A 26,059-nucleotide genomic window follows, 5' to 3' on the forward strand; every position below is an offset into this window, starting at 1 on the left:
CTGAACCAGAAAGCAGACACTGTGTTCAGGGCTCGTTTCAATTACGGCTAGAAGAAATAAAGTACATTGCCAAGGCTGGATTCATTAGAAGATTTGGTAGTTACATCTTACCTAGCAAACTCTCACCTCTGAATACATCTTCACTAGAAATCAGGATGCACCTTTTATGCTCAGCTACACTGAAAAGACTGGTTCACTCAAATAAATTTCATTATTCCCACTGTATTCAATTAAACAGCAGTCCACTATATTGTTACATTGTGAAGAGTGCTTTTTGCAAGCCTCCATTTCTTTTGCTTTTTATTTCGTCTGCGCGCGTTTTTTAAAATAAGGGAAAACAAAATACAGATACATAAATCCCCTAAAATGCACTACAGCCTGATTCATCCTGAAAGGAAGCCGGCTCTGGGGAGCAGTCATCTATTAAAAACCTGCCCTTTACAGTCGCTACGATGTGCAATGCTTCTCCGCGGTACAGAGGGTGTGCTCAGCGCCACACAGAACAGAGAAGGTACAGCCCCTTCCCTCAAGCTCTTACAATTAGAGCAGTAGAGCTGTGATAATAGAAGGGGAGGTACATCTCTGCAAATTAATCGGGGGCTCATAGAGAACCTCAAAGTCACACCTGCAAGGTACCTGGTAGCTGATGCATTCAACAGACTATGATCCACGCAAAGAAGTGCGTTAAAAACCAGGACAGCCGTATCCTGTGCCTGCTGAGGTTTCTCAGAAGCCATGGTGAATGCACCACAGACGGGGAACAGAGTCCAGCCCGCACGTGGCAGGGATGACAGGACACACTGCATGCAGGAGATGCTCTGATTTCCCAACCACTGCTTGTTCAAGAAAAGGTTCCCCTCCTGCTCTCACCTCAGCCCGTGGGGGAAGCCAGCGATTCCTGGGAAACCCTATGACTGCCAGCCTCACCAAGAGAAGCAGGCGTATGTGCTTGTTAGAGGGAGCAGACGAGATCTTCGTTGTACCATTCCAACAGGACAGCTTTATAACGATGCCAAACCCACTGCACAATAGTCCAAGCCAGGATGTTAAGCATAAGCTCAGTGATTGGAACTGCAGGGGAAATTTAAAGCAGCAGAATGCAATTAGCCATGCTGGAATTCAGCTCCATGCTGAAGCTGCCTCCTAAATGCCACAGGCTCTTTAACAACAAGTCTGAGCATGCCTGTGCTCTCTGCACGTAACTCCAGAGTAACGGGGTACAAATCCGCCTCGCTGCCATCAGACCCGCCAGTGGCACAGGATTTGGGCAGACTTGACTTACCTCTTCCCTGAAAACAGATGCTTGTTCTTTGCAACCAGGTAAACGCTGAATAAAGCTTACCACCTGGAATTACATTTGGGAAAAAAGAAATATGCATAATTAAAATGGGGTATCATCAAGTAAAAAAGGTCCTAATTCTGTATATGAGTTCTATATGCAAGAATTTTTAAAACTTTAATGCTGACAACTCTCCCATTAACGAAGGGTATATATATGAAAAACGTGACTGGGTTGCTGCTGCAACACCCCTGCAAAGCATATTCTGGTTACCCGTAATACTTCCTGTATTGCTTTTTGGCCATTGATCTTTCTGTAAAAGTCCAGTTCCTCCATTGCTCGAAAGGATCTTTATACAACATCAACAATATTTTTACAGATTAAAAGCTGTATATGGCTATACTGTTTTATACCCATCCACAACTTCACTTTCTCTATGGTATTGCTGGAAAGTAAAATAAAAAAGAAAAAAGGATTTAGACAGTTTCCCATGATGACATGCCTTTAGGAGACAAGATAAACCCACTGAATGAGTACCGCTGGTTTATCAATGTACAGAAGGCAGAAGAGCTGGGAAGGAAAGGAGGTTTTGTTTTATTTAATCCATGGTGGGTGCACAGGATCCATGGAACCGACAGGATTAAACCAGTAAAAGTTAATTTTACATTTTACATTAGGGAAAATCTTTCTAAGCAGGAAATCTGTTAACTTTTGGAATAATCTCCCCGGAGACATGCAAGCAGCCCTTGGATCACATTGTATAATGCTAAGTAGTGCAAGGAGCAGTCCTGAACGCAGCGGAGGATGACTTAATATGTATTGTCTTCTCCAGATGTAGCTTCGCTGCTTCATAGAGGATTTGTATATTGAGGCATAATCAGATCAAACATCTCATGCTAATTGGATGCTCCCTCGCAGGAACAGCTCTGTTTCATGAGGCATATTCATTTGAGTTATTACAGATTTGACATTTCTCCCATGAACACAAACAGACAAACAGTTAGGAGGGGTCACTGTCAAATACAAGCTTCCCTTCAACTCAGGACTGTCAGGCTCTCTCCTAGATCGTGTCACTGCATCTCCAGCTGATCCCACCACTTGACTAATACCCATTCCTTTCCCCAGTTCCGACCACGCAGGCGCGGAGCTGTCAGCGTGCCTTCCGGTTTTGCTCTACCCTGGCAGAAGCCGATGTCTGGTGAACAGCTCTGACTCCCGTTGTTTCTGTTATGTAATCTGGAAGCAGAGCATCTCTCTCATGTTTCGCCCTTATCTTTTGCCAGTAGGGACAGCTCCTTTTTAAAGGGAACCCCTAAAATCCACATCTCCATCAGGCAGTGACTCTGAATCTTCTTCTGTAGAAGTGCAAACTCCTATTATAAACAAATAACAAAACACTACTTTCCTTTTGAGTCATTGTGTCCACTCCCCCTGCCCCCTTATAATTAAAACACAAATGAAAATCCTTCTGCAGGGTCTGGTACCTCCCAGAATTTAAGAGACAGTTGGAACCTGTGGGCAAAACGGTAAGTGCCCTTTAGTGATACGGTATTGAGAGGCTGGTAGAGATCTCTGGGGAAAGATCTGAGCTTGCCTTGCTCCTGTGTCCTTCCCTGCACAATTGCTGCTGGCTATTGTCACGGACACTGAGTGACGGGCCTTTGATCTGTCCCTGGAGTCATCTGTACCACTGCAAGCACTCCGCGCCACAGGAGTGGAGTGCCTTTCAAACAAACAGGAGTCCTGGGGTTTACCAGAAATGGAGAAAAGAAAGGGAAGGAGGATGCAAGAGAAGACAGGAGAGAAGGTCCCCGGGATGCGAGCCAGACCCTGGGTTCCATGGAGCCTGGCCCATCACTGCTGGGGGAGGAGAGTCCCCAAACCAAGAAGTGGCAGTTGAGGGACAAGGCCAAACCACAGTAACTCCATGGGCTAGAGGAAACCACCACAGCCCCACAACGTGGCAGTGAACCAAGGGAAAGGCTGAAGAGGAGCGTGGGAGAGGTGTTGGACAGGTCAGGGGCAGAGTGGATCAGGAAGATCAGGGCTTTTCCTTGGAGGAGGTGAATGCCTGCCTGCCCATCCTGCTGGTAACAACCTCAATGCTCACACAGCTATCTGGTGGAAGCATCCTACACTACAACTGCATGGTGGTAAAGGAAAGGAGGTTGAAAAAGAGCTTTATGTCATTCTGAGAAAACTCCATGCAACGCAGATGGAAGGTGCTGATGCAATCCCAGATGTGTGTTACATACTGTATTGGTATACCTTTTTGGTAAGGTTGGAAGGCAGCCTCCTACGGCACCCATGTGATATCAAGCTAGAGCAGAACAGACAATGCCTCATGAGACTATGCAGAGAGGAGCTGGGTTTCACTGGGATTTAGTAGCCCACAAGCCATTAGCTCAAGGACACTCCCCCCAAGCTCTGAGCATCTGATGCGGGATTAACTAATGGACGATACAACTCTAGCACATATTAATGTTCTTCTGTGATTCAATATCCTTCACTAGCTGTGCTCTGAAAACATGACAGGAAGCTTTCAATAAGTAACAACGCTGTATTAAAGTAACTACTCTTGTTGACTGTTCAGTGTTACCAAGAGTTTTTTAGCTTGAGGGCCCCTAAATGCTGCTGCTGCTCTGCCATTTCAGCTGTTCTCAACCAACAGAGAATTAAAGTAACATTTTTTTCCTTACTGTGGGTTTTATAAAATAAAAACAGTTCTTCAGTCTGAAACCAAAGGAGAATTTTATACCCCCATTGCTCTTGTTTCAGATCAGCAGAATGGCCTCCTTTGTGCAGCACAGTTCAAAGCACAACCCAAAGGCAAATGTTTGCCCTGTAGGAAGATGTTCGGAGCCCAAATGCCGACAGATCAAATCTACTCTGAAGTCACTAAAACACAAAGTCCTGCTGCTTTCATCTTCCAGACCTGCGGCTACATTTCACCGCACATGCTGATCCTGCAAGTGCTCATACAGAGGCCAAATGGATTCCTCTGGGAATTTGTGATGAACATAATTTGCAAAACCAGATCCACTTTACTGAAATTCAAGACAAAACCTGTAATGACTTTAGCCAGTCCATTGTGGTGCTGCAACTGATCGTTTTAATGTGCCATTCACACTCCTACTGGCAGCCAAAACTTCACCAGTTGTTTCAGGCTGCAGCACAGAGCACAGTTCAGTGTACTCTGGGGTTTGAATCATGATATGCAGAGTGCCCTGCATTCATGCCCTGTGGTCCCTGCTTACATTCATCTGTTATCAAACGAATATCCCGGTTAAATTTACCCAGCAGTTGCTTTAAAGGTCAACTGCAAAGGACAAATTTTATTTGGCTTGTATCCTAACTCTGTTCTTCCATGAACCAGCCTCCATGTTTTATCCAAAAGAGAAGAGATTCTGATTTTCATGTCTGAGGATTAACTGCTTCTTATTGATTTTCTAAAAGACCTTTTGGAAAAATCATTGGAAGCTTTCTCAAATGAAGGATACGAACAGGAAATCTTTCAGATATTTTTTTCTCCTTGCTATGAATTTAATTCAAACACATTTTCATTACCAAAAAAACCCCCAATCTACAACAAAAAGAAGGAACAAGTTTTAGAACAGCTACACTAATTGCTCTACCCCCTTCACAACTGCTGTGGTTCCCATCTCCTGTGATACTGCGATCCCACCAAGCTCCTAGCAGTCCTCCAGCATGAAGAGCAAAGTCAAGATTGGATTTATCTGATGTAAGAGGCACTTAGGGAAAATGCACTTTCTAAAAGTCTCTGAAGATCCTCTATGCATCACGAAGAACGACACCTTTTCCCTGCTTTGCAGCTTACCTACTTCCTTGCAAGCGCAACATTACAGCACATTTCTCTTGAATTAAATGGCCTGCGATTAAGCGCCAGGATCCAAATTGTCACCACTTCCCAAGCGGTGATACAAATATTATTTATGCCCAAGGCATCAAGGCAAAACCCAACTACTCAGCACACAAAAGATACCGGCTTTTTCACACACCATCTAATTACAGGAGACATCTCAAGAGCTAGAACTGTAGAGACACATCCCCAGCTGCACAGCTACCTCTGTCAGAAATTCAGAAATCAGGTCAGGCTGTGGGCAGTTTTGTTCCAGGGGAATGAGGCAGGGAGACGCAGGAGGAGTGGGCATGCACAGTGCAGTTTGGAATTATCTGCAATGTAAAAGTGAATCAGCAGCAAAGTCACAGGAGAGGGGGAGGGAGATCAGAGAGAAACAGAATCTGCTTGTCAGAATCATGTTTCAGGCCTGAGGACTAAAAGATCAAGGGGTAAATAAACAAAAGAAAGGGAGGGAAGCCATGGCCAGCAGAGGGTTAATAGGGATCCTTCCCCTCCCTTATAAAGGGACTTGGGTATAACTTAAGCTGAGTCAGCTATGGCATATACAAAGCAAACAGAAAAACATTGCCTAGGAAAAGAAAAAAATAAAGATGTCTTCCAATTAGTGCTCCAGAAGAGGAGGGCTCTGTCATTCCCGCACCCCAAGAGAGCAGAGCAGGGAACAGGTAACTCACCTCTTCCACAGTCCATTTGGCCACGTGTTTTGCTGTGAGGCCCGAGACCTCTGGCAAGAGCTTGCAGTGCTGCTCCCAGCAGAGATGGAGGCGGTGGGTCGGGTTAGAGGCCAGGGAAGGCATGAAGATGGACTGGTGGAGGGCCTGCTGGAGATCCAAATCAGGGTCTGGAAAAGGAAACGAGACAAGTCAGAGTGGGGGTTTCAAGTAAAAGCAATTACAACAAAGCAGGAGGAAGGGTCACACTCTGGAGGGAAAAGCAAGGCAGGGCGAGCAGACAGCCAGGCACGGTTACTGCATGGCACACTGAGCTCTCAGGGCTTTCTTCCCACCCTCCTGAAAATGAGAAAGAAAAAAAAAAAAGATAAGATAAGACTGCCAGGCTGGAGGCTTTATCGTTAGCTTCTTCCCTGGAAAATGATGTCATGCTGCTAACAGAGAAGATGTTTGCAGCGTTTTATTGACAAGGTGGAGGAGTTCTGGTAACAGCATCTTCGGCTGGAAACTAATGGCATTGTTCCAGCTCACAGCTGTAGCCAGCCTGTGAACAGTGCTATGCATGCCAGCTGATGGCCTGGGCTCGCCGCCTCCCCAGGAGACTCGTAGGCCAGGAGTGCTGCACGTTACCTCCAGACATCAACTCGCTCCTCATGTGTCAAGTGACAGAAGCTTTAAAAATCAAGGCAAAAAAAAAAAAAGGAAGAAATCACTCCTCCCTAATGAGATCACTCGAGTAGTGCAGAGTCATAGTCCTACAGGGACTTGCCTGGTTATACAACAGGAAGCGAAGCAGAGGATGGAAACAAGATGGGAAACATTCCTCTGGTTTACAGCAGTTACCGTGTGCTGTCCGCTCACCCCCCGCCCTGCCAGGCTGTACACGGGGGGTGCAGGCTGCCCGGCGCCATCCCGTGGCAACCGTACAAAATTCCCAGTATTTCCAGCCCTCAGAAAGGTTCGGCATGCCCAGCACCCGCACGGCTGCCGCTCGCCTCTGCTGGGTTTGCTCAGCGTTAGCACAAACGGCTGTTAGTAGGATGGTGTGTAAGGAGCTGCGGGGTGTGCCAGTCACTACATGGAAAGCACAAATTATACAGAAAAAGCACATTTCTGTGATTTGCCTGTTCCTCACCAGCTGAAGTGAAAGCAGCACTGGAGGTAGAGCCTGATCTAGGAAAGGTCACTCCCCTGTCCCCTGTGTCACCTTACCTTGTCTCCACCTCCTAAAGGATGTGGGACAGCATCAAATACAGCTCTCTATTTCTAACAGTGAGACCAAAGAGGGAGGATTCAAAAAACTAAAGCCTGAGCAAGAACCGCTCAGTTCGGGAGCTCCTGGTGCCAACGGGGCACAGGACGCTGCTCCTGGGAGGGCTGTCACCTCCCCAGCGGCAGGGCAGCAGCTGCCCTTGCGCCCCCTCCCTGCTACAGGAGGTCCCATTTGTGCCCAAGGTTTTATGTCCTGCCACGTCCCTGTTGGTGGGCAAAGTTGCTATCACAGACCGTCTCCTTTTCTTCACTCAGCCCAGATCCTTGGGGGTAAGCATCCAAACCACGATCTAAACAAATGACTTTCCCTTTGAGAAGGAAGCAGTGTTCTAATAGTTTAAATACAGCTGGGTGAAAGCTCTAGGTAATCGTGAAATTACAGGTCAGTGGATTATTGCAGAATTTCCCTCCACTGATTTCCATCGTTCTGTTTAAGGTGAATGCAAAGGGAGAGCAGACAGCTTTCCCTGCCAGCTGCAACTGCAGCTCATAGCTGGCAGACTTCTCTGGCTCTGACTGCAGAAGTCAGCACTAGGTAAAAATGAGTAGGGAAAAAAAAAAAAGCAAGGAAAAAAAAAAAGCTAGGCACCTGTCCCAGTTTGTGCCTGCTTAGCTATTTTTGATTGGAGACTTATTACCATGTTAAATCCTCCTAAAAGCCTGGTCAGCTCGGTTCTCTGAAATAGCTTTTTATAGTAAATCTGAAAGTTAAGCATATGGTTTGCTAAAGTGATATCAGAAAGCTTCTTTTAAAACTTAACCTGTCACGTACCAGAAAAAAAAGGCATTGTTTTTCCATTTAATTTTTTTGTTTTATTTGTCATCCTTAGGAGAACCTTAGAAAAGTCACCACCCAAAACGATTCTAATTATGTTTCTGAATACCCAGTGGGGTCTAAAGAAACAAGTCAATGGAACTTAAACTATCTGCGAGGTTTTGAGCAAGTCTCTGTTGCCACCTCTGCGGGCCCTGTCAGCAGAACGGTCATCGACTGCTTGGGGAACAAAAACCCCTTGCCACTTCAGAAGAGCATGCAGTGGTACAGAGATGGTGCAAGCTTGTCTTCTCAGTTAATAAATATGAAGCTTCACTCTACAAAGTATTAAACATTTCATTTCTAAGTAATTTTACCCTTCCTCCTCATTTTAAAGGAAGAAAGACTACCCTTACCATCACCTCCAGCATGTGCTTGCTCTTGACTGTGGAATCAAAGACAAAAAAACTGTAAAGTTTTAAATGCTTCTTGTGACTACGGTATATTGTACATATATACACACATGAGGAAAAAGAAATAAAATTTAACCAACCTTTCCCATTGCTTTCCTGTTTCACCAGCTGGAACTTTATATAGGCATGCGAGCACCCAAGCCTGAAAGCATCAATTACAAAACATTTCAAAAGATACACAAATTGACAGAATTTCTTCTCTACACAGAGAATAATGGCACTTTTAGGAACCAAAAACTTCTCCCTCTTAAAATAAGCAATAGCACTGCTCTGTTCCTGACCTTTCTCTCCAAGCTAAGCACTGTGCTATCAAATTCATGGCTAAAACTCAGATTTGAGTTCACTGCAGGAAAGAGAGGGCCCAAAACAATGGGAGGAAGGGAGGAGATTTACCATGTCATTCTAAAACCCAATGCTGCAAATCTCTGATCAAATTGGGCTGTTCTAAGTTATGATTTACATCTGTATTTCAGATATAGCAGCAGCATCAAGAAACACAACCGTTAATGCATGAAAATTCATCACAAAAATCTTATTTACTTTTTTGGTTTGGCTGTGATGTCTGCAGAGGAATCCTCTTCTACCCAGTCTCTCTCTTGATTGTTTTCAGACTGTTCCGACAGACTGTGAACGCTGCTTTGACATGACTTTTCACTGCCTTGTGCCGATTTTCTGGAAAGAGAGATAAAAATGATAGTAGCTAAATTGACATCCTCTGTTCCCTTTTCCCGCAGGAGAGCAAAGCTGGCTGCTCCTTGCAAGCGAGAGCAACAACTACCACCTAGTGGCAGAAGCCTTCCTCTCCCCCACCATCATCACTGGCACAGTACAAAAGTGCTTTTTTTTTTTCTCTTCAACCCGGATTGAGAGATTATGTGAAATAAATCAGCCCCTGTGGACCGAGGCTCTGATCCCAGCAGCTACAAGAAACCCAGTGAAGCATGTGTTACAGTGAAATCAAGAGATTTAAGATTTTTGAATCTCGATACCTCCGGATAACATTTAAGAGTCTCCAGGACTGAGTTCGATGCATAAACTGAGCCACACAGTTGCCCAAGGAAGGACAAGTAGGGTGTGATCAGATTTGCATAATGAATTCAGACCTCCCACTATCAGGAAATTAAATACTTAGAAGAATAGAAATATATTGCAATTTTGGAAGCTATTTATTCTGGGAGAATCCCAAAGCTCCTGAGAGAGCTTTATGGTAACAGTACCATTGACACACAATCAATTCTGGGGTTAAAATTAGGAAATGGAGACGCCTGCATATTCTGGGATGGGAGGAGGCAAACTTTGGCCCTGTACGCCAAGGAGGGGAGAGGAGGATTCCTTTTTTCTGGCCAAATATGTCTTGAAAACATTACAAATCTAAGCAAATAAATGAACTTTAAAATGTATATAAGCCTGCATATACAACAAAGACAAAAAGTATTGCTGGAGTTTGCCCCAGTCCAAGAACTAACACACAGTTTGCTTCAATGCTACTCAATTCCAACATTTTCATGTAAGAAAATAAAATATCTGAAGGAGCTCAACTCATTTGCCAAGTGATACACATATAGTCATTACACCTACCAGTGTAATGCAGCCGACTCTGGAGTGGATTGCAGTTACAGTTTAATAGTGCAAAATAACCTTCTTGACAGTTTTAGGACAGGAAACGAAGGAAAAGAATATATTTTAAATTGAAACAGCAAGGAAAAATTTATGGAGACAGAATGCAATTTCCTTTGTTGGAATGTGACCAGAGCAGCAGGATTAAGGAATCAAGAAACCTATTAAGGCATATGAGGGTATAAAAGTGCACTGCTTTGTGTTAAGAGTGTCTGGGGCACGGGTCAATATTACAGACAGACGAACTCAATGCTCTAGTGCTTCTCTGCCAATTCCTGTGGTTTTCAGCCTTATTAAATGGTTTTGCTCTCCAGTACCTGCCGCAGAAAAGGGTTTGGCTCACCTGGATTGTGGAGAGTCCTCCTGAGAAGACTCTCCTGCTCCCAAAAGAAATGGGGCAGCAGTCTCTAGCCTCTTGGCTTTCTGCATGCTGTTGCTGGGGGAAGGTCTCTCCCCACTCAGGCGGTCCTGTAACAGGTTTTCTCTGTTCAGGTTCACATCAGAATATGGGCAGCCAACTAACCTGTGGTAAAGAAAAAAAGGAAAAAAGAGAGATGACAATGCACGTTTTTAAGTCATATAGTCGTACCGGCCTCAAGCAGACATATCCACCAACAAACCCAGAAAAAGTGAGGCCAGAAACACTCAGGGAGCTGTTACCCAGTTTTAGGTGCAGGAAAGCAGGGGACTACATGGCAGAATTAAAAGAAATTAAAAGAAACCAAAGTCATGTTTTTTAAGAGCCACCTCAGAGCTCTTCTTCTGTAACCTGCTCGTTGGAACAGTATTTCTTGAAACAAGAGAGTCCTGCAAATTTCATTCTGAAAAATTCAAAGCCTTTACCACATTATATACTATTAGATCTTCAGACCTCCCATCTGAGATTGTTTTCTTGCTCTTCAAGACAGTTTAATCGAGAAAACCCTTCTTTTTCTAAGAGCACATAAGAAATCAAAAGGCAGAGCACAAAACATGCACTAGCTCTCCTCACTCTTGAACTTTAATAATCTACCCACACTCTCTCCCTCTTCAACTGTCTCCTTGCATACTGTTCTTGGGTATATTATTTTACACAGAAAAAACTCCTTCAGTAACGCTGGAATGTAGAAATTGGAGTGAATTAATCTATGTTGGATTGCATTGTGGTTGTAATGATTATACTGGTATAAACAGATTTTATGATGAAACAACACATTTAGACACAAGAGGGAGCTGCAACTGCAGTTATAACTAGCTCCAGAATAAACACCCTGAGATAATTTCAGTGCAGTGCAGGTGCTTGTTGCTGCATTATTATTATGGACAGCAGTCAGACTCTGGCAGGCAGAACCCTTACAAGCAGATCTCATATACATACGTATAATGTGTTCCATATCGTGGTCCCCTGACATGACCGATACCGTGGCAGCCTGGAGTAGGACACGCTTGTCCCACTGCTCCCACTCGATCAGCAGCACCTGGTAATAAGAAAAAAAAAAAAGTTAAGCAGATTTGTAAAATGCATCTAAAGAGCAGGCTGCACTTGGGAAAATCATTCAATGTAACAATATGATGTCATCTACTTTACCTAGAGGGACTTGCAAAGCGTGTCCAGTTTTTGCACACCAGCCTACTGGATGAACATCAGGGCTGTCTGCATCGACCCAGAAATCATAATTACGGTCCCAACCATCAAAATGTATCTAAAAGAAGCACACAGTCTCAGTGACAGATACAGCTAAGGACATGACTCAGCTTTTATTTTAACTTCCCCCTTTGTTTCACCTTGCTCAGCTTGGGGCTGATTCATTCAATCTCTCAGTCAAGCACAATCATCCTTTGTGCTCAGTGTAACTATTTGGTTTCCTGACCCCTGCATCTACATTTTACAGAACAACCAGGTTCTGGTGACACAGTCAGATCACAGAGTCTGCAAGAAAGCACAGGCCATGGGGTGCTCCAGCACGCTCTATACTCAAAGACTAAATCTATGCAAATGCAATTGCTTATTTAATTGTTTTGTTTTCTGAGGATCCCAAAACACCATAAAAGCCAACAAGTTCTGTGAGTTTTGCAGTGAACAAGCTAGAATTTTCTGCTGGGCGAAGGGAGTAGTAATAGTTAGCTCAGATCCAGGTCAGGCTAACAGAGACCAAGGATCGCTGCAGTTTAAAGGCCACTGGGTTGTTTATGTGCCAAAGTTTCAAACAAATGTATGAACTGAGCATCATGCTACCATATATTGGCAAAACTTGGCTTTTGCTTGCAATCACAGCGATGAGATTGAGACACAAACTCTGCTGATGGAGAGCGAATGCTACTCCTGCCCACATAATCATCCTTTGGAGACCTGTGGCCGAGGAGCCTCCCTCAGTGCAGCCTCCACTTTAGCTGCTGATACTTAATCTCTCAGAAGCCAAAGCACATCAGATTTTTCTGACAATATATGAATGTGAAAAGAACTAGTTCAAATGCATTTATGTAACAAATTGATACTGGAGAATGAAGCCACTTCCTACACGTGCCAGGGTTTAGCTTGCTTTGGGTTTTCCTTTAAATATGCTAGGAAAAAAAAAAATTGTCAGGTAGCTTCCCACCAGCAGAACATTAATGCTGCCTTCGCTCGCACAGATCACACAGAAACCGCTAAGAGAATGGAAAATCATGCCGTCAAATGTTATTTCGTAATAGTTACATTAAAACAGTAACCAACAATACCAGGCAATTCCATCAGATTTAACAGGACAAAACAACAGAAATCGTTTCCAGTTGGGCAGGCGTGTAGGCTAGATCATCTGCAAGGCGTTTGTTTGCAGCTCCTCATACCAAATGGGTATTTTTTCTGTACTGCCAATCACTCTATTCCTTAGCACGAGGGCTCTGCACTTTGAAGCAAGGTCATACCTTAATGCGATGGTCGTCTTTGTCAACTATTGTTGCCACTCTTATCAAGATGGGATTTCTTCTGTCCACAGCCTCTAACTTCATATTAACTTGGAATCCGTGAGCAGGACGCTGTAAGAGAGGATTGTGAGCAGAATGCTAAGAAGTCCGGGCGTTCAGGGCTAGTCACCTGCTCTGAATAAAATGCACTGAAGTTTTCATCTACCATTCAAATGCCTTTGCAGCTTTGGCCCCTGATCTTACACAGCAGACTGCTTCAGAGGTTAAAATCAGAGTTTCCTAGAGGATTAAGCTGTGTGGTTGTCAGCCACCCAAAACTACTTGAGAGGAAGTCTGAGCTTTCTCAGTGCAGAGGAGCATTTCACAGCCAGGGCAAGAGGTACTTCCCTAACAGAAGAAAGGCCAGATACCCTCACAAGCTCCACCAACATACAGACTCCACCATCTGACAGCAAAACTCCCAAACACAGCAGAGAGATGATCTCCCATCTGACAAGGACAGTGGGCAGTTCAGCATTGTCTTACACTTGAAACACACCACCACGTGACATCTCTCTTCAATGCACTATGTGACATCCTTCTTGGCATCTGGATATTACAGTTACCTTCATTAAGCAGGTTACCACCTACTTCTTATGACGACAACTGCATCTGCTTGTTAACGACAACTGCTGAGAAGTGCAGTGCTGGGACTCGAGAGCGGCCCCAGCCACGTCTCCCATCTGCAGTTGCCAACTTATCCTTTCTCTCAAACTCCTTTGTAAAAACCCCAGAATGTCCTCTGACCCACTGCGTGCCCTTTGCAGCACCCACTGATGTAAACTTCTAAGTAACAGATGGCGTTTACCAATTTTTCCATTTATCTTTAAATGACTGACTGCAAATTCCTCCTCTGACCTCCTCAGCTGGGGGTTACAGAGGACTGGATACTCATTCAAAACGCATCCTTCTTCACTTCTGCACACAAAGGTCAGGATTTTAGCAAGAGATGATAAATCGTTGTCTTTGAAGAAAGATCAGGTTAATGAAAAGATGATTATAATCACTCTTCCCTCACAGGCTTCCTTACTCTTTTTACTGCCAGTAGCTGGGGGTGGGGAGGAGGTCCACTTCTGAGCTAAGGGGATTACAGACTCCAAACCTCAAGTTTCTCTTTGGACTCTTCCCCTGGATGCAGACATTTATCCACAGGCTTTCAGCCACACGACACACCGGAAGCCAGACAATCTAAACTGCTTTTAGTTTTAAGAGCATCTTATTGAACCAGCCAACCTTGTCCGTCTTCCTCGAGGAAGGAGCCTGAGTGCTAGGGAACAAAATCCAGCCCAGAAGATGAGCAGGGCTATTTGTTTCAGTCTTGCTCAAGGGTTTCTGCCTTTTGGCAATAGCTTATGAATGTTTTTGAATCTACAGCCCAAGACAATGGCCCGAAATAGTGATGCTGACAACCAAACTGTCTCCTCCTGCATTTTTGGGTGGAGGAGAAGGCAGAAATCCAGACACAAGATCTGTTATTTGTGCTGATGATCAGTGTCTCCAGACTACATGAGATAGCTCTTGAAAACTGTTAAAAACTAATTCAGTGAGAAATGCCTGTTCTGGCTCTCAACCCATATTTTTATGTACTGATTTCCTGTAATTGCTAGCTGGAATAATAATAATAATAAAAAAAAAATCAATAACTGTGCCACGTATTTGCACTTCAGACCAACCAAGCCAGAAAAATAACGAGGTTTGATCTTGAAAGACTTCTATTAACTGTTGATATATCAAATGCTCTTTTTTTTTTCTGTCTCATTTTCGTCTTGGATGCTAATTTATATTCTGGAGTTTCATGAGAGCCAGAATTGGCCCTTCTGCTATTCTCTCAAAGCCAGATACCTGAAGGAGCAAAACAATGGCTGCAGAGATGTACATAAAACAGGAAAAGAGGCAGACAAGGCAGCTGCATTCTCCCTTGGGAAGACATTTTACTTCGGAAGAATCCAAAAAAGGGAGTACTTGATACTGAAAAGGCTCCCTGCCCTGAGCAAAGCCCTGTTATCTTTGGGTGACATTTATCATCACATTTTATATTCTGAAAATCTGAGGAAAGAATGCCTAATGATAGATTACTGAGGACTTCAGACTGGGAGTTTTAAGTAGGTCACGCTCCACTGTTTCTTTTCGTATCATGAACAGTTTTATCTTTCCAAAATATTTGTCTCTACAAAACTACTTCTATCGTCCCTCTATTGTGTAGAAGACCAACTCCTGCAGTCTTTCGCTCTTGTATTCTGAAGGTTCCTATTTTCCAGCACTGTTGGGATTTTAGAGCACGGCTCAGAAAAAGGCTGAGCCTACCCTGGGGGCAACAAACATGTCCTACTGACAAGCGTCACTCATTATCCCGCACACTGGCTCCGAGGCGCTTCACATACTGTGTTGCACGGTCAAAGACGCTGTCCGCCCAAGTCTGAAAAACCTGAATCCAAGGGATGTTCTGGAGTTCAACTGTGCTGCAGATAATTTCAGCTGTGGCCTTACAGTTCTCTAAAGAGGCAAAACCAGCCTCTTCCTATTCCCCAACACCCACCCTGCAACCTACAACAACTTCAGGTGGACACCTGCTGAAATCTAGCAATTATCAAACTTGTCTGGCTGGATTTTTACCTCCCTTATCTGAGGCCTCCCTGATTGGTTTTCCTCCTCGGTCCCAAAGAGCTTACCAACAAGATATACAGGAGGGCAGCAGGTATTAACCTGCAATGCTAACTTCATTGAAAGGAATCAAGACAAGTGTCACGATAGCACAGAAAAGTTTTTAAATATATTGCAAAGTTTAGCAAGGTGACCCAGCAGTGTGGAAGAAGCTGCTTAAAAAAAACAAAACTTTGAAGTATAGGCTTTTTTAATGAAGTTATTTTAAAGGCTTTTGTTTTGTTTCTGCTCACAGTGAGATTCCAGACAAGAAACAAATGGTCATGCTCCCAAGGTTGAGAGAACCATCTTCCAATTTAGTCTGCAGGATGATCTTACTCCATCTAGGAGTTTGGCAAAGATGCTCTATCATCTGTTAGTATGCTTATTTCTGTAGAGGGCACAGCTGGCTCCTCCCAAGATGATCTATATTAGAACATGTAAGTCCTTGGTAGAAACTTCTCACTCTACCCTAATTCCAGCCCCACCAACCAGGGGAAGGATTTACAGAGTGCAAGGTGAAAATATTTTAGAGAAGTTTTGAAAACTTCATGAGGAGGGGGCACCTGACGGAGGAAGTTCAGACTTCTTTCTCATTTACCCTCAAACACAAACACCCCTTCTTCCCTTCCCCACCAAACGTCCCCAGCTGCAGGCCAGTGACATCCGCTTCCGACCCCCATGAAGGGAAAATCTGGAAAGCCTGTTCCACCAGCACCCGTCCCGCTCAGATGTCAGCTGGGAGATGCCCTTTGCCCATGCAGTCAGACCTTGAGCAGAGGACCAGCTCTTCCTCCTCTCCATGCCCTCTCTGAGGCAAGGTACTGCCCCTTCACACATCCCGCTAGAAAGCTACAATGATCTGTGTGGACTGAAGGCTCTTCCCTTAAGTCTGCTAATGGAGCAAGTGAAGATGTTTAGTCAAAAATCCTTTCCAAGACAGCTTTTCATGGCTTTTTTTGTTTTAAATCTTGTAGTCTGCTGTGTGTTTTGTTTTAGCAGCAGTGAGAGATGAACTTAAATTCAAAGTAAAAAACCTAGTTTCACCCTCTTGGCATGGTCAGGAAAGGGTGGATAACAGCAGCTTCCCCTACCCTCCTCATCAAGCAAAAAGAGTCACTAACCAGTTTGAATGCTCTTGCTGGGGCTGCCTGGGAATTAGTTTCTTCCAAGTATTTCTCCCATGAGAAGGCTTTGGAATCCTTGTATCCTGAAAAAACCCCAAAGCATTAACATTTAAGAAAACCCCCACATTTATGTTACAAACGACAGAAAAGCATCTACGTAAAACATGGCTATGATGTTAATTTAGCACTTACAATGGGATGGCACTGGAAAACGGTCTCTTTATTCATACAGCACACACAACAGCACTGCAAGTTTCCCTAGCTTCTACCCAGGGCTTTAACCCTGACCTGAAAAACCTGAAGAGTTCATTTCTGGACAGCTTAATCAATGCTTATTCTCTAGAGAAAGCTGCCAATTAAGAGCTAGTCAGAGGATTCTGTGATATGCAATGGCATCACTGAATTAATTTCCTGTTTTATTAACTATTCTATGTGTGAGTGCCTGCAAGATTGTGGAAACTTCTCATCTCCTGCTACCTACTCACCCATAGCTGAGTAGAACTAGCAGTCTGGAGAGAAAAGGCTCCATCACCATTACCGTAATCTCAGACACCTACATGGGTGTGCTAATCTTGACAATAACGAGATCTCTCTCCCTGGCAGCTGCATTTAAGAAACTGCTCTGCCTTTTTTTTCCCTTCCTATTTCAGTACTTTTTAGCCTCAGTATTGTTTCCGTTTAGCAGGAGGGTGCAATGACTAAATGCATAGGACAGTCTACAAACTAATGCACGTAAATCTCTCAGCAGAGAATCAGAACTGACTGCAGGTTCTGCTGGGGGCACAAGCAATCGTGATACGAGTAGGGGAGCTGCACGCCACAGCCTTGTTGCACGTTACAGGAGCAGGAACAGATGCAGTGTTGCTGAAGAGTAAGTGTTCACAACCCCTTTTGCATCTGCAGCAAAGGCACAGAGGCTAATTCCTCCAATGCACAGGGATCTGGTAGCACCACCCACTCTACTAAACTTGATATGCAGTAATTACAGAAATTCTTGCTCCAGGGCTGTCAATCTAGCAAACAGCAGGCATCATTTTTTAAATTTTTATTTTAAGGTGTATGAGCACTTCCAAGGCCTGAAAACAACACTGATTTTCCTGTAGGTTCTGTCCTTTTTCATTTGCCAACATTCTCTTTATTTACTGAATTCCAGTGCAGCAGAAAGAGATGTGGCTTCAGTTACTCCTTTGTTTCCAGAAACTCCATCTTATCATCTATGAAATCATGACACTGATTCCTCTTTCTTCCAGATCACCTTAAAGGAAACGCTGCTAATACTTAAAAGTTCTTCCCCTTCTGAAATCAAATTCAATTATAAATTACCAAACTCCATTCCGTTTTTTGAAAGAGCTATGGAACAAAGTAAAACGCAGTGGCAAAAAGTATGAACAATAATATTGTTCAGTCAGTAGAGAAAAGAGTACTGAATGGAACCTGTAACTTGCAAATACGTAATTATGTGGAAGATAAAGCTTCCAAAAGGAAGATTTTGGACTGAGGCAGGAAAGAAGTCTCACTTTCAACATACCAGGTGGTGTTGTCAGTGGGGTTCCAGTTTCTTGGCAGTAGCCCACAGGACGAATATATGGGCTGCTAGCTTCACACCTGAATCAAAGAGGGAAAGTTGGCACCAGTCAATTTTAAAGCAAAAAGAAAAGTAGAATTTCAAATGCTGTCTGATACGCCTTTGCTGGGTTAGCAGATGCTTTCAGTGGGTGTGATCATGGTGTAAAAGACAAGTATTACCTCATTAGAATTTATAACACCAAGTTTTCAAGGCGTTCGAGCTGCCCCAAAAGATAGGGAAATACAAAGAAGAATGACTGGTACTTTAAAAAAAACCCAACAAAAAGCTCCCCCTACATGGACCATACCAACCACAGTTCAGCCTGGACACAGATCATCCAAGCTAAAATCCAAAGGAAGCAAAGAAACAAAAAGCAAACCCTCATCCCTAACTGAAACACCACTACTGTGGAAGAAGGGGAAATTACTTTTTAAGGCCTTTGCCAAGAACTGCCTGCTATCCATTCATTCTAGCTGAAACCTAGTGGTAGTTTGTCTGGTTCCCAATTTTATTGCATGTTTAGATCTTCTGGTCCCTGAAGGAGGCAATGGGCCAATGTGAGACAGGCCCTTTAGTCACACCTGCTCCAAGGAAGGGACCAAAGTAGTCTTTCAGATCTAGGAAAAAATCTATGTGTCTTCAGCCAACCTGTACTTTGAAGTTTTGTTTGCTTGTGTTTCCCATTAAAATTTTCAAATTCCAAACAAAACATGGCGTGGGAAAAAAGCTTCACAGGCTAAAACGGTAAAGGAACAAGATCTGAAGTCCTGCAAATGGAAACACTGGTGTTACCTAGCTCTGCACGATGCATTTATGAACGGAAAGAAAAGACCAACTTGCCACCAAACGGGTGCCTATTCTGAAAACAAACAAACAAAAGGAGATGGGGGAGAGAACACAGAATACTGATGGAATCGGCGCTATCTTGACAAGCATGTGCTTTGTGTTGCTTTCACAGACAAATCTGAAGTTGCTCCATTCACATAGGTTGGAAAACACAGACCAAAAAGGGAAAACATTTCCTTGACTAATATTCCACCTGGCCCCAGCATGAAGGCAGGGGATCAAGACTCTCAGAACTAGAACAACTGCAGTGCAGGTCAGGACTTAAAACCCTAAATGTTGGCAATCATTTTTATTTTCAGAGGGCCTTAGCCAAACTCCGCTGAAGCAAACGGAAAAGAATTTTACTGACTTCAATCCTGCCTGCTTCCAAAGTTAAGTTTGCAGAGAGGCATGCTGACACCCACTACTAGTCCTGGAGGAGAGGATGTTACTAATCCCAGGTGGCGTCACTAGTGGAGCTTACTCTTCCTTTAGCTCTGCCAGAAGAACAGATAACATTCCCTGACCTGACTCAAGTCAGCCAGCTGCATTACCTCGAACGCTTCACGGGCAGTTCAAGCTAACCCCACTGGTTTTGCACTGAGCTAACCGATGAGCGCTCAAACAGAGGGGTAAAATAGCAGGGTAAAAACCCAAAGTAATTATTCAGATGCTAGAAAACTGATTTAAGATCCCAACTTCAGTGACTACATTTAAAATATTAGATATTACCCGTAGTGGAAGAGCGAGACAAACCACAGTCTACTTGTAGATATATATTAGAAATAGAATCTCTTTACCAGTAGTCATAACTCTCATCCCAGTTATCGAAATGAATTAGCAGGCGGTTATCCACCATGTCCGTGACGGTTGCGACACACATCAGCGACGGATTCTTCTTGTCCACTGCCTCTAGTTTCATTCCCAGACGAAAACCAGAGGGTGTGACAGGCTGAGGAACAGGACATCAGGAAAGCGAAATCAGCCACGTTCTAGGTCAGGCCATTTAAATCACCCTTATAAAGTCATTTGTTGCAGGTTGTAACCGCGAAACCCACAGACCAAACCACACTATAGATACTAGCAAGAGGTCTACAGACAAGACTTCCATGTGTTCTGGCAATGACTGTTACTATTTCTAAAAAAGAGCTGACATAGCTTGAATAACAGAATCTCCAGGTACACAACATCACTACAGACTTGAAGGCTAAGATGCACACGCCTTGTAGTGACGAGTATTGGCTGAGGACAAGTGTGAGTATTGTAGGTCCTGTGTAATTAGTGGAAAAGTTAGAGTCTTCAAGGAAAACAGGTGACTCAGTGGGAAGCAGAGCCGAGATGCAGTCAGGCCCTGATCCTCCTGAAGTCAACACTCTGTCCATCTGCAGTGTCAAATCTGCCAGATCCATGGACTTTATGTCATCTGAGTGACACAAAATGGGAGTGTTATACAGGAACTGAGGCTAACAACCAAAAAGAAAGCAAGAGTGGGTGAAGGATGAAAAATGCTCAAGATCCGTAGCCTCATAATGAATCCCACGGTGCACATGAGTATGCTGCTGGAAACCAGAAATTATTTTGGAAATGATTAAATTAGAGGAAAGTGACACAAATACCCTGACTGTGGGGACACAGCAAAACAGACCGTTGTAATAGATTTCATAAATGGTAGAGTAAATCTTTTCTTCCAGTACCGAGGACGAAGGGAAATACAAATTCTCTCTCTGGAAAGTCAGTGACTAGGGGAAGGAAGAAAAATTGTACTGCTTTCCCGATCTTAAAAATAAATCACAGCAGGAAGTAGCTTGCATCTGATTGTACCATGGTTGTACCTCTGACATGAGCATATTAAAAACATGTAAATATTCTGGTCAAAACTCACTTAGCATCAGACCTATCTGAAACATCTTGTATTCAGTATCACCACTTACAGTGCCGAGAGTCTTAAAAAGGCTTTTTGGAGCTGCTTGAGCTTTGCAATTCTTCAAATAGGAAGTCCAATTAAATTCTCCCTCCTTGAAACCTAGAAAGAGAGATAAAAAGATTGTTTTACACAGCCCCGTTACCTTCAGATTGGTTTTTCAGAAATGGAAATTACCTGGGAAGAATATGAACTCTGCATGATAACTGCCCTTCTACAATCTTCAGGGGTTATGCACTTCAGCTAAAACATCTCTCTCTTTTTCAGTATAATGTCCAATCATTAATCTCAACCTTCAAATGCTTCTAGGAAATTAAATGCAGGAAAGAAGCAAGTTCTGAACCCCGAAGAGACTCCTTGCTTTACACACTCATCCAATGAAGAGTTTCTAATTTGACGAACAATGTCAATCTTTGGGAATATCAAAAGGAAGCTGTTTTGTTCTTTTTGTATCTTACAACTCTTCCCTTTAAGCCACTCAGATCGTGTTCCGCAATAAAATCACACTAAAAATGAAACATGCAGAGCCAGGACAACTAGTTCTTAGAAGAATTTATGGTTTTTTGTACACTGTTCTATTTTTTTCCCATACCTTTAGGAGGGAGCAGCTTATGACTTGTTTTTTCACACCAGCCAACAGGATGGATGTCTGAGGAATCAGCATTAACCCAGAAGTCATAGCACTCTGGATAACCATCAAAGTGTAACCGCATTCTGTACCCTTGTACCTATAATGAGGGGAGCTCTGATTATCATAAAGAGTCATGAAGAAGTTAAAGAAAAACGCTAATCAAACACTCCTTCCACATTTGGATTTATAGATAAAAGTAAATTTAAGATCTCATTTATTTCTCAAAAGTTTAGTTTTATTTTTCCTCATTTACGTATCCCAGTTTCCATGCTCCTCTTTCCTCACTTCAAATAGTTGAAAATAAAATTGGTTAGTGTAACTTCACCGGCCTCCTATTCCATACTCAAGCACATATTGTGGTAATATCTAGAGTACAAATGCAGCCCAAGAACTTTTATGCCTACACCAGATCAACACAGATTTCACATAATTGAAGAAGCACAAAAACATTTTGACTTGCTTATATTTACTAAGCCTTATGGCCAAATTGCATTGTTCTTTTTTGTATTTGTTCGTTGTGTGCAATTAATAGGCTTGCTATTCTGAGTTACAATTGCAAAAATCTAACAGTAGGACTTCAGGCACAGATCCTTAACCATGTAACGCTATCCCTTCAGTGTCACCCTGAACTTGTCCTAACCACTAATTAATTAAAGTATTATTATTACGTTTCTACTTTTTATTGAAAAAAATCCTAAATGTACATGGCACTATTGAAATCAAAGATAGGAACAGCAACTACCTCAGCCACTGTGAGAACACAAAATCGAGAGGGGTGTTCAGGATCCAGCCCTTCCAATTTCATTCCAACTTTAAATCCATTTCGGCCTTGTGGGAATGACTGATACTGTGAGAGGGGAGAAAGAAGAAAACATTTGCTTTTAATTCCTGAAGACAAAAATTTATTGCAGACTAGTCATCAGATATACTTAAGGCTTCAAATTCTCAACTAAGAAAATTCTATCACTAAATGATTGCTCCTTTAATAGACAGGTGCAGGTAGAGAGATCAATAATGGCATGATCACCATATTTCAGATTTACTTGTTATTCTAATTAATCTCTCAAAAACACCGAACCAGGAGCCTGTTGCAATTAGCTACGAACAAATCTTCCAGCAGATGCAGAAACAAGCTCTATTCAAACACAAAACAATCCCCTTGACAGCCCAATGTTGGAGGGCTGGCAGAAACAGAGCCAGGAAAGCTAAAATCACGAGGTCAGCAGCCCAGACTTTCCCAAAAGGTAACTTCTCATCTTCAAATGGTAAAAGGGACAAGGCATGTTTGATCTAGAGCCCATTTACACAGTCATTCCAGAAAACATTTGTGGTTTTCATTTATTTGCGGTCTTAATCCAAACTAAACATTTCGAGCATAGTAAAGGCTTAAAATCTGAACAGGAACTGCAAACAGCTTACTGCATCCACGGCGGTTACCTGACTTTCCTTCTCATCTCACTCCACAAGGTGCCAACAGCTCTTGGCTTTCAAGAGCTCACTAGGAGCTGAACTTTTCATGTGGGCTGGTGCGCTGGAGTGCAGAAGCAGCTTCTCCAAGGCCAAACTCATCCTCTCCCACCTTCAATGCATCGGACTGTGAATGAACACAACGCCCAACCTTCCTCCTAACAGTCACTTATCATTGAGACAATCTACAACATTCCCAGAGCTGACTGACTTGCAGTTTTCTGCAGAGGAAGGATGGAAGGGGTGTTGTACAACCAGACGTAGCACAGGACATATGAAAGACATTAAGCTGTCCCTCTCCAATGTTATTTGGAGATTGCCTAACAGCCCGGTTATCCAGAGCTACTCAAAGCAGATCGAAACAGGCATTGTTTATTTCTGAGTGAGATTCAACCAGCATTTTTTACACCCTGGTTTGGGATGAGACTCATGGGGCAGATGCTTGTTTCCACAGTGCTTCAGGGCTGGAAACAAACATGGGGTTTTTACTGCCTGCTTGCACCAAAACAAGTCATAAATGTAACTGCTGGCTTGAGGGTAGTCTCCAATCCTACCCCCACTGAGTTAGTAATTCTGTGATGCTGCTTTAGAAAAGACATAGCAAGAGAGTTGAAAAAGCTGCCAACCTCTCTGAACAGTTTTAGGGGAGCAGCTGGCATCCGTTCCTCTTCTAAGTAGGAAGCCCAGTTCCATACCTTCTTCCTTCCAGGAACAACTAAGCAATCAAAAACAAAGAGAAAAATGAATGTTTCTCTCAGATGCCTCCTGCTCTGCCCTCTCTTCTCTTTCTCCTCCCACGTACATGCCAACGCTGTTTTGCTGTTGTACCCCAAAGGAGGCAGTGTTACCCAACTTTTGAGGAAAGGTATGAATTCCAGCAGTAGGAAAACTGTGCTCATTTCTCATTTAAAAAAAAAAAAATTATTATATCACAGGTCAAATGAATTGTGGCACCCGGATTGCTGGCAAGCTGCCCATGGAAAGTTGCCACCATAAAGTTTGAACAAGATATAATAACTTAAAATTGTAGAAAATAATTTCTTCTCCTAATATTTCACAGAGGAATAAGGGGTTAGATATAAACTAAAAGACAGCACAAAGAGGCATATAACTGCAGCTGAAATAAACCTAAAACAAAACAAATGAAAAACCAAGTGAATTTCTGTTGAGTTCACAAGATTTTTTGAGAGATATATATACACATATATTTATAACTGCTAATACCACAATGCATCTACCAGAGAGGCAGCTACCAGTACACAGATGATGAAAACAACAACTTGGGCAGGTGCTTGGATTCATTCTAGTAGGACCATGGTCATACAGACAGAAAATCACGTTTTAAATGAATATTAAAAATCTCCCCCCAGTTTACATATGCTAACTCCTTTAAGGCATATAATAAATGTAACCCAGAGTCTATAATCAATCACAGGTTGTTTACAACTTATTTTCTATTTAGCATTTGTAGTCTGTGGCTATGAAGCTCTCCAAAGTCAATGGAAAAGAGATTCTTACTGGCTTCAGTGAGCTTTGGATCAGGCTGTCTCCTCCTAGATCTTCTACACTGTGCCCATCATGCGGGCAAATCTAGTATAGTCTTGCTAATACATTTCAGAAGACTGACTGTGGTAAGATGGTTATGTACCTAATAAGCTATTCTGAATGTGAAATGAGCTCTACTGTCCTTTCCTCTTCTGTTTACTATTATTCATTTTATAATAGCTAGTAAAAAAATAATAATCTATAAACATTAAAGAAAAGAGACTATGAGCTTAGCTCACCTTGTTTTATTGGTTTAGTGTTTCTGCGGCTTTTCATATTATTTGATTTATTCTTCTCCTAGACACAGATATGTTAAAAAAAAGTTTAGCAATATTGTTTTCTCCTCCCTCTTTGATCATCTCACAATGCAGGTACAATAAGGATGTAACATGTAACTAACAGGACTATAAGCTAGCATTATTTTCTTGTGAATAACCCTGCAAGAACATTAGTAGGGTATGTTACATACATAACTTTGATCCTGCAGTATCCCAAAGTGCTTTACAAATTATTTAATATATGCTACTAAAGTTCATTTAAACATGGCTACTGAAGAGCAGCACCGGCCCAAAATCTCCATTACAATACACAGGATTTACTGCTCACATAATCAACCTTACTGTAACGCTCCATTTTCCTGTTCCTTTCAGAGAATGCCAGGGAATGGATACAGAAAAAAAGTCATTTATGAAGCCCTGAAGGATGTAGAAGCTTCAAGTAACTACTGTCGTAGATGAACACCCCAGAGAATGTGGTCTCCTTGTGTCACACTCCCAGCCAGATGGCCATTCACATTCCTTCTATGTGGTTTTCAAACTCATGTTAATTCACCCAGGGTTGTCATTTCTCAAAGCAAACCAAAAAGGGCAAAATCTGAAATGCAAAGCTGCCTGCCAAACATGCCCCAGAAGAGACAGAGGGGCACTTTCAAACGAGGAGGAGGAGAGGGGGGAAGAGACAGAATGCAAGTACTTCTGCAAACATACATACTTTAGAACATCTTATACACATCACAGAGAAAAGCTGAGCAACAGGATGAGTTAAACTGTTCATGACATCAGAAGTTTCAGCTTGCATTACCAATGAACACCTACCCCAGCATCTCTGCATTACGAAAGCATGTGCAATATGTGAATAGAAATAAAATGGTTCAGGCCTGAGATGTTATGCACATGTAGCAGAGTGCAGGCTTGCACAAAGGACCCCTAAAGGGAGTAAGATGCTTAAAGAAAGTTAGGAAAAGATCAGGTCAGGACTGAGATACTTCTATTCATCTGCCATGAATACAGGTTTCTAGTAGTGAAGTGACTGTACGTGCAAGTACCTAATACAAAGCAATCAAACTCTGTGGTTTGACACTAATCTTCAATATCACATAATAGTACTTGAATGTAGTTAAATCAAGTATTTTTGGAGGCATGTATTTTTATCACTGTGACATACACTCGGTGCACAGCGCTCTAAC

General features: G+C 42.8%; 1 protein-coding gene across 4 annotated transcripts in view; it reads right to left on the minus strand.

The window, feature by feature from the left end:
• Positions 1 to 26,059, minus strand: part of LOC129195900 (lethal(3)malignant brain tumor-like protein 3) — a 50,206-nt gene that overhangs the window by 5,279 nt on the left and 18,868 nt on the right. For 3 of the 4 annotated variants that reach the window (XM_054802545.1, XM_054802542.1, XM_054802544.1), the window contains exons 4-19: positions 24,834 to 24,891; positions 23,676 to 23,764; positions 22,325 to 22,429; positions 21,544 to 21,679; positions 20,962 to 21,053; positions 19,831 to 19,982; positions 18,167 to 18,243; positions 16,636 to 16,721; positions 12,833 to 12,943; positions 11,517 to 11,631; positions 11,307 to 11,406; positions 10,293 to 10,472; positions 8,873 to 9,004; positions 8,413 to 8,474; positions 5,837 to 6,003; positions 1,283 to 1,345 (exon numbers count right to left, since the gene is read on the minus strand). In XM_054802545.1, the coding sequence (XP_054658520.1) occupies positions 1,283 to 1,345; positions 5,837 to 6,003; positions 8,413 to 8,474; positions 8,873 to 9,004; positions 10,293 to 10,472; positions 11,307 to 11,406; positions 11,517 to 11,631; positions 12,833 to 12,943; positions 16,636 to 16,721; positions 18,167 to 18,243; positions 19,831 to 19,982; positions 20,962 to 21,053; positions 21,544 to 21,679; positions 22,325 to 22,429; positions 23,676 to 23,764; positions 24,834 to 24,891 (1,725 nt within the window). The remainder of the gene's footprint in view (positions 1 to 1,282; positions 1,346 to 5,836; positions 6,004 to 8,412; positions 8,475 to 8,872; positions 9,005 to 10,292; positions 10,473 to 11,306; positions 11,407 to 11,516; positions 11,632 to 12,832; positions 12,944 to 16,635; positions 16,722 to 18,166; positions 18,244 to 19,830; positions 19,983 to 20,961; positions 21,054 to 21,543; positions 21,680 to 22,324; positions 22,430 to 23,675; positions 23,765 to 24,833; positions 24,892 to 26,059) is intronic. The other variant, XM_054802546.1, reaches the window with a different exon arrangement.

This window comes from Grus americana, chromosome 23 (genome assembly GCF_028858705.1).
Source record: "Grus americana isolate bGruAme1 chromosome 23, bGruAme1.mat, whole genome shotgun sequence".
Taxonomy (NCBI): Eukaryota; Metazoa; Chordata; class Aves; order Gruiformes; family Gruidae; genus Grus; species Grus americana.